The sequence below is a fragment of the Phocoena sinus genome, chromosome 4 (genome assembly GCF_008692025.1).
Source record: "Phocoena sinus isolate mPhoSin1 chromosome 4, mPhoSin1.pri, whole genome shotgun sequence".
Classification (NCBI taxonomy): domain Eukaryota; kingdom Metazoa; phylum Chordata; class Mammalia; order Artiodactyla; family Phocoenidae; genus Phocoena; species Phocoena sinus.
Window position 1 is genome coordinate 13,588,554 of NC_045766.1, and position 18,126 is coordinate 13,606,679.

At 39.3% G+C, this 18,126-nt stretch overlaps 1 protein-coding gene across 2 annotated transcripts in view; it reads left to right on the top strand.

The window, feature by feature from the left end:
• Positions 1 to 18,126, top strand: part of DNAJC13 (DnaJ heat shock protein family (Hsp40) member C13) — a 130,245-nt gene that overhangs the window by 83,417 nt on the left and 28,702 nt on the right. For both annotated transcript variants that reach the window (XM_032630187.1, XM_032630186.1), the window contains 7 exons: positions 1,621 to 1,756; positions 4,364 to 4,548; positions 4,981 to 5,055; positions 6,247 to 6,366; positions 8,209 to 8,388; positions 9,310 to 9,477; positions 11,530 to 11,643. In XM_032630187.1, coding sequence (XP_032486078.1) covers positions 1,621 to 1,756; positions 4,364 to 4,548; positions 4,981 to 5,055; positions 6,247 to 6,366; positions 8,209 to 8,388; positions 9,310 to 9,477; positions 11,530 to 11,643 — 978 coding nt within the window. The remainder of the gene's footprint in view (positions 1 to 1,620; positions 1,757 to 4,363; positions 4,549 to 4,980; positions 5,056 to 6,246; positions 6,367 to 8,208; positions 8,389 to 9,309; positions 9,478 to 11,529; positions 11,644 to 18,126) is intronic.

Here is an 18,126-nt window from a genome sequence, read left to right on the forward strand (position 1 = left end):
CCTGCCTCTGCGTGTAGGTCGCTGGAGGGCGTCTGTTTTTTCGCTCAGACAGGACGGGGTTAAAGGAGCCGCTGATTCGGGGCCTCCGGCTCACTCAGGCCGGGGGTTGGGGGATGGGGGAAGGAGGGGCACTGCGTGCGGGGCCGGCCTGCGGCGGCAGAGGCAGCGTGACGTTGCGGCAGAGGCCGGCGTGACGTTGCACCAGCCTGAGGCCCGCCGTGCGCTGTCCCGGGGAAGTTGTCCCTGGATCCCGGGAACCTGGCAGTGGCGGGCTGCACAGGCTCCGCGGAAGAGGGGTGTGGAGAGTGACCTGTGCTCGCACACAGGCCCCTTGGTGGCGGCAGCAGCAGCCTTAGCGTCTCCCGCCCGTCTCTGGGGTCCGCGGTTTTAGCCGCGGCTCGCGCCCGTCTCTGGGGTTTGCGCTTTCAGCCGCGGCTCGCGCCCGTCTCGGGGGCTCGCGCCCTCAGCCGCGGCTCGCGCCCGTCTCTGGGGTTCGCGCTTTTAGCCGCGGCTCGCGCCCGTCTCTGGAGTTCCTTTAAGCAGCGCTCTTAAACCCCTCTCCTCGCGCACCAGGAGACAAAGAGGGAAGAAAAAGTCTCTTGCCTCTTCGGCCGGTGCAGGCTTTTCCCCGAACTCCCTCCCGGCTAGTCGTGGTGCACTAACCCCTTCAGGCTATGTTCAAGCCGCCAACCCCAGTCCTCTCCCTGAGCTCCGTCCAAAACCAAAACCCGAGCCTCAGCTCACAGCCCCGCCCGCCCCGGTGGGTGAGCAGCAAGCCTCTCGGGTTGGTGAGTGCCGGTCGGCACCGATCGTCTGTGCAGGAATCTCCCCGCTTTGCCCTCCACACCCGTCGCTGTGCACCACTCCGCGGTCCCGAAACTCCCCCCTCTGCCTCCCGCAGTCTCCGCCCGCGGAGGGGCTTCCTAGTGTGTGGAAACTTTTCCTCCTTCACAGCTCCCTCCCACTGGTGCAGGTGCCGTCCTTATTCTTTTGTCTCTGTTTTTTCTTTTGCCCTACCCAGTTACGTGGGGAGTTTCTTGCCTTTTGGGAGGTCTGAGGTCTTCTGCCAGCCTTCAGTAGGAGTTCTGTAGGAGTTGTTCCACGTGTGGATGTATTTCTGGTGTATCCGTGGGGAGGAAGGCGATCTCCGCGTCTTACTCTTCCGCCATCTTCAAGGTCAAGCTAACATCTTTAAGATGAGGTTAATAAGGGTACACACCTCACAAGGCTGTTTTGAGGATTAAGTGAGATAATGTATGTAAAGCATTTAGCACAGTGCCTGCCATAGTGCTCAAAAAACAGTAGTTCTTATCATAACTATTTTTATAACAACTCAGAAACTATCTCTGGTGTGTATGAGTTTAATATGACACATATGGTATAAGCTACTGAAGAAAAATTTTCAGTAAATGGTACTGAGATCATTGAATAAGTATTTGGAAAAAAAAATTGTTTCACCTTAAAAGTATACCACCTATATTACAGTTGGAATGAATTCCTTTATGTAAAAAACAAAACAAAATAGTAACCAAAGAATTTACTGGCAAAATACAAATCATCTATGTTCTAAGGTGTAATTCGAGATGTTAACAAAAGTTAATTGTCTTTGGTTACATACAGGATATGTTTGAAAAGGTAAATAAAGCCTATGAATTTTTATGTACCAAATCAGCAAAAATAACAGATGGACCAGATCCAGAGAATATAATTTTAATTCTGAAAACGCAGAGCATCCTCTTCAACCGCCATAAAGAAGGTAAGGCATGTGTTATTCTCAAATTTTGATTTACCCTCCAGCTAATTCTACCATGCTCCTTGTTTCTGCAGCCTATTTCTAATTATTATTGCAAAAGACTCTTAGAATTGCATTTTAGTTATAGTAAAAGAGTAGTTTTCTGTAGTTAGAGTAGTTTACATTTCCAACCAGATTTCATTGTTCCGTCCTAAAGTACATTTCTGTTCTCTGGAGGTACTTGGTTAGTTTTTGTCTTTAGCCATTTAGCAGTAAACATATTAACTGAGATATAAAATGGACCTGGCATTTAAGGATCATTAAATATCTTTTATAAGACTGTACCTATCCATAAACCTCTGAAGGCTGAAAACACCAAGAGTGTTCTGGTTTTTAAAAAGCAACAGAAACTTTTCAAATGATCCTATATATCCCTTCACACCTCATTTCCTGTGGTAACTTTCGAAACCCTCTGATCCTGTGGGACAGTTTGAAAAATTTATAGATAAAATAGGTGTGATTTTGTAACCAAAAGTGGGATCCAGCTGCTCGCCATTCAAAAGCCAATAACGAGGAGGAAAGTTTGCTTTATTTTGGATGCCAGCAATCAAGGGGGTGGGGTGGAGGAAGGGCAGCTGCCTGTTCAAAGGCTGATTTCCCCCCACCCCAAACCAGTGGGCAAGAGCTTTTATAGGCTGAGGGAAGGGGCTACATGCAGAAACAGTCCAGTCAGCTCTGACAGTCATCTTAAAATTGGTCATGTGGTGGTCTGACCAGTGTCATCTTGATTGCTTTAAGTACAGTTAGTCTTCAGTTCCAGGGTCAGTTTGTTCCCATTTCCTTGAGGCCACATCTTAGAATTGTGGCAGCTTATGTCATGGCTATAGTCTGGTCATCATGTAGTTAACTTCTTCCACCTGGTAGGAGTTTTCAGTATTTATAAGAGAGCTCACAGGATATGGCTCAGAATATTATCTGTAGCCTTTGAGGAGGAACTAAAGGTGCTTGACTTTGCTTAATGACTAAACTATCATTTGGTCTCCTTTGACTGTTTGCCTTTGTTTCTGTATTTCCTCACTTCTCTGATTAAACTTATTCTTTGGCTAAAGTTTTTGTACAGGTGGAGGACATGGAGGGCAAGGACCATAGGGTCCTGCTCTGTTTCAGTTTCAGGATACAGGTTATTGGAAATCTCCAGCATGTTTTCAGGGCTATTTAGTAGCAGCCAGAAAGCTAGGAGCACGTTGAGAATTTTTAAGACTCTGTTGAGGGTGGGAGTTGGGTTCAATATGGCATGTGTCCATTGGCTTGGGAACTAAACTTGGCTCACACACAAAGTGGGAGACCCATTTGCTCTATAGGATGATGGGAGAAAAAAGAGGACAGTGGGGATCTGAGATAAGCAGGAGTGTTGGGTAATTGAAGACAAGTAGGGCTCCAGTTTAAGTATTGGAGGGGACAGCGTAGGGATTGAGCAGCTTGGTCATTAGAGAACAGTGATTAATTGATTCACTTTTGCATATGAACTCAACAGAAAACATTTGTAAAGCATTTAGTTATATGGCATTTATCACTAATAAGAATGAGTTTAAAGAAGTCTTTTTCAAACCATTGGTTGTTTTTTGATGGCTGGTAAATCTATATTAGCCACAAGGTGCAGTTGTAGCTCATCATTGGTGTATTATCAAGGTCAGAATGTTTTTTCAGGCTGTCTTCCACTTTTCCCAAAGGGGGTTTATACTCAGTAAGTTGGGATGGGGGTCCTGATCTGATAGAACTTAACATTAATTCACTCTTCTTCTTATGTATGTATGTGTTAGGACTACTGGGACCAGTTCCAAGGGGCTTTTTTTTTTTTAAGCCATCTTAGAAATGAGTTAATTTAAAGCAGATTATTTGTCATCCTCAAAAGGCAAAAAGCTTTATGCTGATTTCAAGTGGGATGACAGAGATACTTATAAAGTCAAAGCCAATTAATTTACATATTTCCGCCTTGTAGGTTAGTTTAAAAAAAAAAAGAATGAAAAGAACAGCAATTGAGCACCAGTATACTTCAGATTTCACTTTTAAATTTGCTTATCAAAATATGGAATTAGCCAAATACAGTTAATAAATTAACTTTCTATTTTGTATTCATAGTAACAAATTATATTCAGTATTTTCAAACATTTATTTTATGATAACTGGTAAAATAGGAAAGTACTCCTGTTATTCAGAAAGCAGAATATAAAATATTCACTCATTTAAATCAAATGTTTCTATCTCTTTATAAAGAGGTATGGGTCTCTGGTGCATTGGCTATGTCTTGCTGTCTGTGATCAGGTGAAAAGTTATAAAGATCACATGGACAACATAGAAAACAGATATTCTGCAAAGGATCAAAACCACTATACACAAAGTTCAGTTTTAATCTACCAGAAAATACTCTTTTTCTAGTGGAAACATTTTAGAAAAGTCAACCAAACAAGTTTGCTAGTTGAAAAGATCCAAGGGATTTGTACTTGGTTTAATTTCTTTTTATAAACTAGAATTAGGAAACATTTAAGATGTTGCATATTTTAATCTTTTTTTTTTTTTGGCAACATAATTGAATGTAGTGTCAAAATTAACTTAGAACCATGATTATTTCAGATTTACAGCCTTATAAATATGCAGGCTACCCCATGCTAATTAGGACAATAACAATGGAAACTTCAGATGACCTCCTTTTCTCAAAAGAATCACCATTGTTGCCTGCTGCTGCAGAGCTGGCTTTCCATACTGTTAACTGCTCAGCCCTCAATGCTGAAGAGCTCAGAAGGGAGAATGGAATTGAGGTAATATGGAATGACCTTTGTCCTTGTCTTCAAGCTAGCTTAGGCAAACTGTATGTCTCTTAGCAATAAATAATTCACCAAGTACAAATACAGTTGATACAGTTTCTTTAATTTTTTGCAACAGATAACAATATTCTGTATATTATAATACCAAAATTAAAATAAATGGAGCTTTATTTCATAACGTGAATTGGAGAATATTGGATTCAAAATTGGTGAGCTTAATATTACTTGCAAAATAGCATAGTGGGATGCTTAAAAAAACTTCAGGGTCCTTTGTTTACTTGTTTATTTAACAAATGTTAATTGAGCAAATATTTCTTTGCCAAGTTTCAGATATTAAAAGGTTATTAATGTTTTATCCCTACCAGAAAAGGCTTTTCGGACTCCAACTCAAAATGGAGAGTTAATGGCTGACTTCTTTTTCTGCAGGTGTTACAAGAGGCATTTAGTCGCTGTGTGGCTGTCTTGAATCATTCTAGTAAACCAAGTGACATGTCTGTACAGGTAAGACTAAAACGTATGGTTCCAAGAAAGTTACGCTAGACTAGTAGTTCAGGCTTTAACATCTGTAAGAATCACTTGGAGGGCTCATTAAAACCTGGTTTGCAGGCTTCCCTGGTGGCGCAGTGGTTGGGAGTCCACCTGCCGATGCAGGGGACGCAGGTTCGTGTCCGGTCCGGGAGGATCCCACGTGCCGCGGAGCAGCTGGGCCCATGGGCCATGGCCGCTGAGCCTGCGCGTCCAGAGCCTGTGCTCCGCAGCGGGAGAGGCCACAGCAGTGAGAGACCCACGTACAGCAAAAACAAACAAACAAAAAACCTGGGTTGCTGAGCTCTGCCTCCCAGGTCCCCTGCCCACAGAGTTTCTGATTCAGTATGTCTGGGGTGGGGCGTGAGAATATGCTTTTCTAACAAAATTCCCAAGTGATGCTGATGCTGTTGGTCTGTGTATCACACTTTAAGAACCACTGTGCTAAATCATATGTAATCTGTTGGCTTAATTTTTTTTTACCCAGTTTCAAACATTTGTCATTTTGCCATTTTTGTTTCACTTATCTTCTATCCCCTTCCTTAATTTCCTTCTCTACCTCCCTCTCCCATCCCTAGTGTTTTCATTGGCTTCTTTTCTGTTGAATTCTTTAATAGAAAAATCCATCAGGAGTTCATTAAGATCACTGTAGATGCATCTTTTTATGTGGCCTTTTGTTTATGCCAGCAAAATTTAGAATATAAAACAATCGAGTACAGGCTTTTGAGTTTCATCCTTATTTTTAAGTACAGTACATTATTAGAATTCTGGACAAAAATACTTTATTCCAGAGGTTGGCAAACTTCTTTTTATAAAGGGCCAGAGAGTAAATATTTGAGGCTTTCAGGTTATGTACAGTCTGTTGCATATTTTTATTTGTGATTTTTGCAACTCTTTCAAAATGTAAAAACCATTCTTAGCTTTCTGGCCATACAAGAACAGGGTTGACTTGGCCTGTTAGCCTTAGCGGCCATGGTTTGCCAACCCTGCATCTATAGGGAATCTTAACCAGAAATACTAATAATTCAATAGAAATGTTCTGTTTAATTTTGGAGTGTCATATATACCATTAAGCATTATTCACGAATCTCCGCTGATTTGATTTCCACTGTCTTAAATAAGGAGTGCACATGTGACTTTTTTTTTTCTCTCTTATGTTGTCTGCAGGTGTGTGGACACATAAGCAAATGCTATAGTGTGGCCGCTCAGTTTGAAGAATGCCGAGAGAAGATCACAGAAATGCCTGGCATCATCAGGGATCTCTGTCGGGTGCTCTATTTTGGCAAGGTAGAGGTCATCTTTACCACTTTCTGGATTCAGTCAGCAGTGGGTTTTCTTGTCAAGTAGCCAGTCCCCAATTTATTAACTAGTTGTTTTCCTAAAATTATTTTCAAGTAAATTACATTTTTCACTGAAGCCTTGCTGTAAATGGTGGCTTTTGTTCCTGGGCTGGCCTACAAAGCGTAAGACTAGAGTGACATATCTAGAGGGAAGTTGGTCTCATGTGAATATTTGAACAGAGGCAGGGAAGCAAGAGAGAAGACTAGACTAAATCAATCTAATGAAAGTAAAGGACCACGTAAAACCTGAAACTTAAGAGTTGAGTCATTGCCTGGTGGAAAAGCTATAGGGAGGGATCTGAGAGCTTGCTGTTTCCTCCCAGTCTAGTACTGCCAAGGGAAGTTGTCTGTGGGTGATGTGATAGGTGGCTGGGAAGGAGAGTGATTTCTCAGGTAACTGGGCAGAGTGACAGTTGTGTTGGAATAGAACAGGATTAGGGTGCTGATCCCAGGCTAAGGTACCTAGAAATAAGGAATCTGATGAAAATAATGTCCTCAACTATATTTACTTGATGTCCTTAGAAGTGTTTAATAAGAATGCAAAGTCTGGTATAAAGAAGTAAATCTGTACACCTGCACTAAAGATATCATTGATACACTTAAGATCACTAGCACGTGTGTTGCTATTAATGCCTTATCAGTATTTTTAAAAATTAAAAATACAAGAAGTGAAACAAAGAAAACTGTATTCCCAAGTCTTTGACACTAACTAACCTCAAAGATAGTAATTCTGATACAAATCAAAACCACAATGAGCTATCACCTCACATTAGTGAGACTGGCTATCACCAAAAAGTCTACAAATAATAAACGCTGGAGAGGATGTGGAAAAAAGAGAACCCTCATACACTGTTCACGGGAATGTAAATTGGTACAGTACAGCCACTATGGAAAACAGCATGGAGGTTCCTTAAAAAAACTGAAAATAGAGCTACCATACTATCCAGCAGTTCCACTCCCGGGTACATATCTGGAAAAATGAAAACACTAATTTGAAAAGATACATGTACCCGACGTTCATAGCACTATTTACAATAGCCAAGACATGGAAACAGCCCAGGTGCCCATCAACAGACAATTGGCTTAAGATGTGTATACACACACACACACACACACACACACACACACGCAACAGAATGTTATTCAGCCATAAAAAAGAATGAAATACTGCCATTTGCAGCAACATGAATGGACCTTGAGAATATTAGCTTAATATAATAAGTCAGAGAAAGACAAACACTGTATATCACTTACATTTGGAATCTAAAACATAATACAAATGAATGTGTATACAAAACAGAAACAGACTCAGACATAGAAAATAAACTTATGGTTACCAAAGAGAAAAGGGAGAGAGAGATGAGAAGGGACAAATTAGGAGTATGGGATTAACAAATAAAACTACTATACATAAAATAGATAATAAGGATCTACTGTATAGCACAAGGATTTATATGCAGTATTTTGTAATAACCTATAATGGAATATAATCTGCAAAAAAATCAAATCTCTATGCTCTACACCTGAAACTAACACAATATTGTCAATCAACTATACTTCAATTTAAAAATTAATTAATTTTCTAAAAATAGGAATTCTGTGTCTTTTCACAGGGTTACTTTTAATTTTAGGCTTTAAAAGATATAGGATTCAGATATAAACTGGTATTGAAAATATAAGAGGAGGTAAACACACAATAAGTTAGCTAGCTTGATATACATTGACAGCCTGTTTCTCTTGGGAGCTTTTTTTTTAATCCTGTAATTAATTCCATTATTCTTATTCTCAGAGTATTCCACGGGTGGCAGCTCTTGGGGTAGAATGTGTCAGCTCTTTTGCTGTGGATTTCTGGCTACAGACACACCTATTGCAAGCTGGAATTTTGTGGCATCTGCTTGGTTATCTGTTTAATTATGACTACACACTAGAAGAGAGTGGTATTCAGAAAAGTGAAGAAACAAACCAGCAGGTAACCTTAACACTACTTTAACATTGAATTTGAACCCATACCGTAGGTTAATGCAAAGCAAAGCCCTAGCTCAAAGCCTCAAAGGCATAAACTGTTTTTCAAGGTTATTAAGTTTATTGCTCTTTAAGCCCCCAAACTTTTTTGTTGTTGTTGTTGTGGTGGTACGCGGGCCCTCTCACTGTTGTGGCCTCTCCCGTTGCGGAGCACAGGCTCCGGACACGCAGGCTCAGCGGCCATGGCTCACGGGCCAAGCCGCTCCCCGGCATGTGGGACCTTCCCGGACCGGAGCACGAACCCATGTCCCCTGCATCGGCAGGTGGACTCTCAACCACTGTGCCACCAGGGAAGCCCTAAGCCCCAAAACTTTTTATCTTAACCACTTATCCCGGAAGGATTCAAGGCAAGGGAATTTGCAATAGCATATTCTGCGCATAACTTAATCTTTTCTTGGTTACTCAGAGTCACCTTTATTTTTGCAAAATTATGGTTGTGTATCACAGGGAGATCCTAACAGTGCTGTTGGGGCTAGCTCCCCTAAACACTTGAGAACTTACCTGATTTTTACAGATATTTTTTTCTGTCCTTTCCTGTTCACTGTCATTCATTACTCATTGTGATATGTGCCTGTAGCGATCAGATCTACCTACCCATCCCAATTCCCCACCCTATCCCCCAATGTGCTTCTTCCAGTTATCTACAACATACCGTATTAGGTATAAATGAGTACATAGATTTTGATGGTCTCTCATATAAAGAAAAGAATAAGCTCTGACGTCAGTGTTGGGGACTTTTTTGTTTCTTTTTTTTTGCTTTCTGTTCCTTAATATGTTCCAAACTGTTTTGATTCCATAAAGGTACTGTTGCCTGTGTAAGATAACAGATCTATTTTAATGTCTTAATGTCTTAATTTTTTTATAACAGGAAGTAGCCAACAGTCTTGCCAAACTGAGTGTCCGTGCTCTGAGTCGCCTTGGAGGCTATCTGCCTGAAGAACAAGCAACACCAGAAAATCCAACCATAAGGAAAAGTGTAGCTGGCATGCTGACCCCCTATGTTGCTAGAAAACTTGCTGTAGTTAGTGCTACTGAGGTATGTGCTTCAGAAGTAGCCTGGGTTTTTGATAAATACTGCAAGATTCTTTAGACAGTAGAGGAATATAACAATGTTGATTGCTCTCGGAAACTTAAAAATTGAAAATGCTCACATGCTTGTTCTCTCAACTAAGAAATTTGGTTTGTTGTTGTGGCTTGATGCTGATGTTATATCAGCTCTACAAGTCCAGTCTCTCTGTAAGGGTAGATTAACTTCATGTTTCTCAGCTGTAGAGCTCCCCATAATTCTTAATAATATTGAATCAGAAAGGAACAGGACAAGAGAGTGAACTTGGAATGGACAGAGGACTGGGAGTCAGGAGACCCAGATTCTATTTTTAGCTGTTTGTTATAAGCTATAACTTACTTACACTCAGCATGGAAATCCTAAAAGTCAGTATATACACACATATGCATTCATGACAAAAATAAGTATGATCGTGGCAGATCGCCCAACCTCTTCTGTGAGAATCATTGAGAAACAATCTAAGCTTTAGAGAATTGACCTATAGAAATCCATTAAATAGAATATCTTGAAGCCTCAAATTGTAAAGGTATATGGGAAGACATTAGAAGATGTTTAAAGTATTTTAAGTGAAAATGTTAAATCCCATTTTTGGTATTAAAAAATTGAATGGATGGATCTATATCAATATGTTAACTGTAGTTATCCCTGAATTGTAGAATTGTAGGCTATTTTATTTCATTTTCTCTGATAATCATCTAATAGTTTTAGAAGAAAAAAGGCCTCAGTGTTCCAAATGTAAAATATTTTTAGAATTTATAAACAACTTATTTGTTTTTTTAATCTAATCTGATTGAGTCTGTTTTCTGGTGCAAGACACTGCCTTTCAGATCCCCTGAGTAAGAGAGAAGAGCTTTAGATGCCAATCTTGATCTTGGTTCTTTTTCCGGACTTTGTGTTCACCAGTGTGAAGTATTTTGCTGACTGAAAACATTCTTTCCAGAAATACTAACAAGTTGTTGATTAACTACTACAGGAAAGAAAAAAAAAAAAGTAACACTTCAAAACAAGTTGTTGATTAACTACTACAGGAAAGAAAAAAAAAAAAGTAACACTTCAAAATTTTGGCCTGGACTCCATCTGGATTTAATAAAGTACTTATTTTAAACTGCCACTTCTCAGAGTTTTAAAATTTTCTTCATGATAAATTTTTTCAGTCATTTTACTTAACTGGTAGTTCATGTTTTGAAAACAAGGGTTGGATGTCTTTTTGTAAGATGGAGGTAATAACCCACTGCTTTCCTCCTAGCACAGAGCTCTGTAAATGTAAAGTGTAAAAAGTTCTTATTAAAACATTTAGAGAATTCCTGGTATCCCAATGGTTAGGACTCTGCTCTTTCACTGCCAAGGGCCCGGGTTCAACCCCTAGTCAGGGAACTGATATCCCACAAGCCACAAGGCACAGCCAAAAACCAAAAAACAACAACAAAAAACATTTAAAGGAGAGTTAAATGTCTCTGTGTACACTTAAAATTGAGGAGAGCTAAACAAAGGGAAAGCACCCTGGATGGCTAAGCAGGCATAAGCTATGTCTGCAGAACTACAAGGTTTGGCCAAGAAAACCGGAACTGAGTCTCTGCCCATAAATTTTACTTCCCTTTCTAGGAGTATGCTTCATAAAGACTTAGATTTTGTTTTCAAATATATGTATGTAAAGGCAGTATGGTATGATTCTTTTTAAGCTTACATTTACTGAGTTTATAAAATGCTTTAACACAGGATATCGTATGTAATTTTCACAAAGCAGAGCAAATGTTAAGAATGTGAAGTCAAAACAGACTCAAATTTGAATCCCAGTTTCACCACTTAAGGGTTGTGAGACCTGGGGCAAATAATTTGATCTTTCTCAGTCTTGATTTTTCTCAGCTGCAAAATGGAAAATATTAACATACTTGGTAGAATTACTGAGATCTGTTATACTTAAGGCACCTATTACGGTGCTTGGCATGTCATAGACAATTTTAATGAATGGTAATTTCAATATATTTCCTAAATATTATAAAACAGTAATGTTCTTTCTCCTAGATTTTGAAGATGCTTAACAGTAACACAGAGAACCCCTATTTGATATGGAACAATTCTACAAGAGCAGAGCTACTTGAATTTCTTGAATCCCAACAAGAAAACATGATTAAAAAAGTATGTTACTATTTTATAAATTACTTACTCTAATGGAATCTCTGGAAATATAACTTAGTATTGATGAAACAGAAACCCGTTATTTCTCTATTGGGTGTTGATCAAGCCTATAGGTTTTGCTACCTAATATTTGGCCCATTTAATCATAGCATTCTTATTGTATTTAATATACATTAGGATGTTTTGTTGTGTTTTTAGTTACCATTTACATATAGCTGTCTTCTATTTTAACCAGTTTTTGTGCCCAGAAGCTCTGTTTTAATTGTTCTCTTTAGCCTCTTTTCCCCAGTAAATTAAAATTGCTTTCTGGTATCAAAATTGAATAATTTCTCCTATCCTGCCACCTTCTAGAGGAGAAACTATTAAGCCATGAGAAAAACAAAAGACAGTAAGTAGAATGGGAGAGAAGGAGAAGGCCTGGATAAAACAAACATTAGATGGTTGAGTCTTGATTGTTTAGAAGAAGTTGTGTTTTGGGGTTTGGACTTCATTAAAGAGTAACCATCACTGGGTGTCCTGAATTATTCAAAATTTAGTTTTGAATTCATTTCATGATAGTCACTGAGAGCTCTTCATTGATAGAAGTTTTGAGAATTACAGAGCTAGGGAGAACAAGTCTCAGATTTCTATATATCATCTATTCTTTTTTTTTTTTAACATCATTATTGGAGTATAATTGCTTTACAATGGTGTGTTAGTTTCTGCTTTATAACAAAGTGAATCAGTTATACATATACATGTTCCCATATCTCTTCCCTCTTGCGTCTCCCACCCTCCCTATCCCACCCCTCCAGGCGGTCACAAAGCACCAAGCTGATCTCCCTGTGCTATGCGGCTGCTTCCCAAACTACCTTATGTTTGGTAGTGTATATATGTCCATGCCTCTCTCTCACTTTGTCACAGCTTACCCTTCTCCCTCACCATATCCTCAAGTCCATTCTCTAGTAGGTCTGTGTCTTTATTCCTGTCTTACCCCTAGGTTCTTCATGACATTTTTTTTTCTTAAATTCCATATATATGTGTTAGCATACGGTATTTGTCTTTCTCTTTCTGACTTACTTCACTTTGTATGACAGACTCTAGGTCCATCTACCTCACTACAAATAACTCAATTTTGTTTCCTTTTATGGCTGAGTAATATTCCATTGTATATATGTGCTACATCTTCTTTATCCATTCATCCAATAATGGACACTTAGGTTGCTTCCATCTCCTGGCTATTGTAAATAGAGCTGCAATGAACATTTTGGTACATGACTCTTTTTAAATTATGATTTTCTCAGGGTATATGCCCAGTAGTGGGATTGCTGGGTCGTATGGTAGCTCTCTTTGCAGTTTTTTGTGTGTGTGTGTGTGGTACACGGGCCTCTCACTGCTGTGGCCTCTCCTGCTGCGGAGCACAGGTTCCAGACGCACAGGCCCAGTGGCCATGGCTCACAGGCCTAGCCGCCCCGCGGCATGCAAGATCTTCCTGGACCGGGGCACGAACCCGTGTCCCCTGCATCAGCAGGCGGACTCTCAACCACTGCGCCACCAGGGAAGCTATTTGTAGTTTTTTAAGGAACCTCCAAACTGATCTCCATAGTGGCTGTACCAATTCACATTCCCACCAGCAGTGCAAGAGTGTTCCCTTTTCTCCACACACTCTCCAGCATTTATTATTTCTAGATTTTTTGATGATAGCCATTCTGACTGGTATGAGATGATATCTCATTGTAGTTTTGATTTGCATTTCTCTAATGATTAATGATGTTGAGCATTCTTTCATGTGTTTGTTGGCAGTTTGTGTATCTTCTTTGGAGAAATGTCTATTTAGGTCTTCTGCCCATTTTCGGATTTGTTTGCTTGTTTTTTTGTTATTGAGCTGCATGAGCTGCTTGTAAATTTTGGAGATTAATCCTTTGTCGGTTGCTTCATTTGCAAATACTTTCTCCCATTCTGAGGGTTGTCTTTTGCTCTTCTTTATGGTTTCCTTTGCTGTGCAAAAGCTTTGAAGTTTCATTAGGTCCCATTTGTTTAGTTTTGTTTTTATTTCCATTTCTCTAGGAGGTGGGTCAAAAAGGATCTTGCTGTGATTTATGTCATAGAGTGTTCTGCCTATGTTTTCCTCTAAGAGTTTTATAGTGTCTGGCCTTACATTTAGGTCTTTAATCCATTTTGAGCTTATTTTTGTGTATGGTGTTAAGGAGTGTTCTAATCTCATACTTTTACATGTACCTGTCCAGTTTTCCCAGCACCACTTATTGAAGAGGCTGTCCTTTCTCCGCTGTACATTCCTGCTTCCTTTATCAAAGATAAGGTGACCATATGTGCGTGGGTTTATCTCTGGGCTGTCTATCCTGTTCCGTTGATCTATCTATCTGTTTTTGTGCCAGTACCATCCTGTCTTGATTACTGTAGCTTTCTAGTATAGTCTGAAGTCAGGGAGCCTGATTCTTCCAGCTGCATTTTTCGTTCTCAAGATTGCTTTGGCTATTCGGGGTCTTTTGTGTTTCCATACAAATTGTGAAATTTTTTGTTCTAGTTCTGTGAAGAATGCCAGTGGTAGTTTGATAGGGATTGCATTGAATCTGTAGATTGCTTTGGGTAGTACAGTCATTTTCACAATGGGATTCTTCCAATCCAAGAACATGATATATCTCTCCATCTATTTGTATCATCTTTAACTTCTTTCATCAGTGTTTTATAATGTTCTGCATACAGGTCTTTTGTGTCCTTAGGTAGGTTTATTCCTAAGTATTTTATTCTTTTGGTTGCAATGGTAAATGGGAGTGTTTTCTTAATTTTACTTTCAGATTTTTCATCATTAGTGTATAGGAATGCCAGAGATTTCTGTGCATTGATTTTGTATCCTGCTGCTTTACCAAATTCATTGATTAGCTCTAGTTGGTCTCTGGTAGCATCTTTAGGATTCTCTATGTATAGTATCATGTCATCTGCAAACAGTGACAGCTTTACTTCTTCTTTTCCGATTTGGATTCCTTTTATTTCCTTTTCTTCTCTGATTGCTGTGGCTAAAACTTCCAAAACTATGTTGAATGAGCATGGTGAGAGTGGGCAACCTTGTCTTGTTCCTGATCTTAGTGGAAGTGGTTTCAGTTTTTCACCATTGAGGACGATGTTGGCTGTGGGTTTGTCATATATGGCCTTTCTTATGTTGAGGAAAGTTCCCTCTATGCCTGCTTTCTTCAGGGTTTTTATCATAAGTGGGTGTTGAATTTTGTCGAAAGCTTTCTCTGCATCTATTGAGATCATATGGTTTTTCTCCTTCAATTTGTTAATATGGTGTATCATGTTGATTGATTTGCGTATATTGAAGAATCCTTGCATTCCTGGAATAAACCCCAGTTGATCATGGTGTATGATCTTTTTAATGTGCCGTTGGATACTGTTTGCTAGTATTTTGTTGAGGATTTTTGCATCCATGTTCATCAGTTATATTTGGCCGGTAGTTTTCTTTCATTGTGACATCCTTGTCTGGTTTTGGTATCAGGTTGATGGTGGCCTCGTAGAATGAGTTTGGGAGTGTTCCTCCCTCTGCTATATTTTGGAAGAGTTTCAGAAGGATAGGTGTTAGCTCTTCTCTAAATGTTTGATGGAATTCGCCTGTGAAGCCATCTGGTCCTTGGCTTTTGTTTGTTGGAAGATTTTTAATCACAGTTTCAGTTGCAGTGCTTGTGATTGGTCTGTTCATATTTTCTATTTCTTCCTGATTCAGTCTTGGCAGGTTGTGCATTTGTAAGAATATGTCCATTTCTTCCAGGTTGTCCATTTTATTGGCATAGAGTTGCTTGTAATAATCTCTCATGATCTTTTGTATTTCTGCAGTGTCAGTTGTTACTTCTCCTTTTTCATTTCTAATTCTCTTGATTTGAGTCTTCTCCCTTTTTTTCTTGATGAGTATGGCTAATGGTTTATCAATTTTGTTTATCTTCTCAAAGAACCAGCTTTTAGTTTTATTGATCTTTGCTATCGTTTCCTTCATTTCTTTTTCATTAATTTCTGATCTGATCTTTATGATTTCTTTCCTTCTGCTAACTTTGGGGTGTTTTTGTTCTTCTTTCTCCAGTTGCTTTAGGTGCAAGGTTAGATTGTTTATTCGAGATATTTCCTGTTTCTTAAGGTAGGATTGTATTGCTATAAACTTCCCTCTTAGAACTGCTTTTGCTGCATCCCATAGGTTTTGGGTCATCACGTCTCCATTGTCATTTGTTTCTAGGTATTTTTTGATTTCCTCTTTGATTTCTTCACTGATCAGTTCGTTATTAAGTAGTGTATTGTTTAGCCTCCTTGTGTTTGTATTTTTTACATATCTTTTTTGTAATTAATATCTAGTCTCATAGTGTTGTGTTTGGAAAAGATACTTGATACAATTTCAGTTTTCTTAAATTTACCAAGGCTTGATTTGTGACCCAAGGTATGATCTGTCTTGAAGAATGTTCCATGAGCACTTGAGAAAAATGTGTATTCTGTTGTTTTTGGATGGAGTGTCCTATAAATATCAATTAAGTCCATCTTGTTTAATGTCTCATTTAAAGCTTGTGTTTCCTTATTTATTTTCATTTTGGATGATCTGTCCATTGGTGAAAGTGGGGTGTCAAAGTCCCCTACTATCAATGTGTTACTGTCGATTTCCCCTTTTATGGCTGTTAGTATTTGCCTTATGTATTGAGGTGCTCCTATGTTGGGTGCATAAATACTTACAATTGTTATATCTTCTTCTTGGATTGATCCCTTGATCATTATATAGTGTCCTTCTTTGTCTCTTGTAATAGTCTTTATTTTAAAGTCTATTTTGTCTGATATGAGAATTGCTACTCCAGCTTTCTTTTGATTTCCATTTGCACGGAATATCTTTTTCCATCCCCTCACTTTCAGTCTGTATGTGTCTCTACGTCTGAAGTGGGTCTCTTGTAGACAGCATATATAGGGTCTTGATTTTGTATCCATTCAGCCAGTCTGTGTCTTTTGGTGGGAGCATTTAATCCATTTACGTTTAAGGTAATTATCAATATGTATTTTCCTATTATCATTTTCTTAATTGTTTTGGGTTTGTTATTGTAGGTCTTCTCCTTCTCTTGTGTTTCTTGCCTAGAGAAGTTCCTTTAGCATTTGTTGTAAAGCTGGTTTGGTGGTGCTGAACTCTCTCAGCTTTTGCTTGTCTGTAAAGGTTTTAATTTCTCCATCAAATCTGAGTGAGATCCTTGCTGGGTAAAGTAATCTTGGTTGTAGGTTTTTCTCCTTCTTCACTTTAAATGTGTCCTGCCAGTCCCTTCTGGCTTGCAGAGTTTCGCTGAAGGATCAGCTGTTAACCTTATGGGGATTCCCTTGTGTGTTATTTGTTGTTTTTCCCTTGCTTCTTTTATTTGTATTTAATTTTTGATAGTTTGATTAATCTGTGTCTTGGCGTGTTTCTCCTTGGATTTATCCTGTATGGGACTCTCTGTGCTTCCTGGACTTGATTAACTATTTCCTTTCCTATATCAGGGAAGTTTTCAACTATAATCTCTTCAAATATTTTCTCAGTCCCTTTCTTTTTCTCTTCTTCTTCTGGAACCCCTATAATTTGAATGTTGGTGCATTTAATGTTGTCCCAGAGGTCTCTGAGATTGTCCTCAGTTCTTTTCATTCTTGTTTCTTTATTCTGCTCTGCAGTAGTTATTTCCACTATTTTATCTTCCCGGTCACTCATCTGTTCTTCTGCCTCAGTTATTCTTCTATTGATCCCATCTAGAGTATTTTTAATTTCATTTATTGTGTTGTTCATCGTTGCTTGTTTAATCTTTAGTTCTTCTAGTTCCTTGTTAAATATGTCTTGCATTTTCTCTATTCTATTTCCAGGATTTTGGATCATCTTTGCTAACCTTATTCTGAATTCTTTTTCAGGTAGACTGCCTATTTCCTCTTCACTCTTTAGGTCCTGTGGGTTTTTATCTTGCTTCTTCATGTGCTGTGTTTTCTTCTGTCTTCTCATTTTGCTTATCATACTGTGTTTCCGGTCTCCTTTTTTGCAGGCTGCAGGTTCATAGTTCCCGTTGTTTTTGGTATCTGTCCCCAGGGGCTAAAGTTGGTTCAGCGTGTTGTTTAGGCTTCCTCGTGGAGGGGACTAGTTTCTATGTTCTGGTGGATGAGGCTGGATCTTGTCTTTCTGCTGGGCAGGTCCACTCCTGGTGGTTTGTTTTGGGGTGTTCGTGGCCTTATTATGATTTTAGGCAGCCTCTCTGCTAATGGGTCCATTTGTGTTCCTGTCTTGCTAGTTGTTTGGCATAGGGTGTCCAGCACTGTAGCTTGCTGGTCGTTGAGTGAAGCTGGGTGGTGGTGTTGAGATGGAGATCTCTGGGTGATTTTCGCAGTTTGATATTACAAGGTGCTGGGAGGTCTCTTGTGGACCAGTGTCCTGATGTTGGCTCTCCCACGTCAGAGGCACAGAACTGACTCCTGGCTGCAGCACCAAGAGCCTTTCATCCACATAGCTCAGAATAA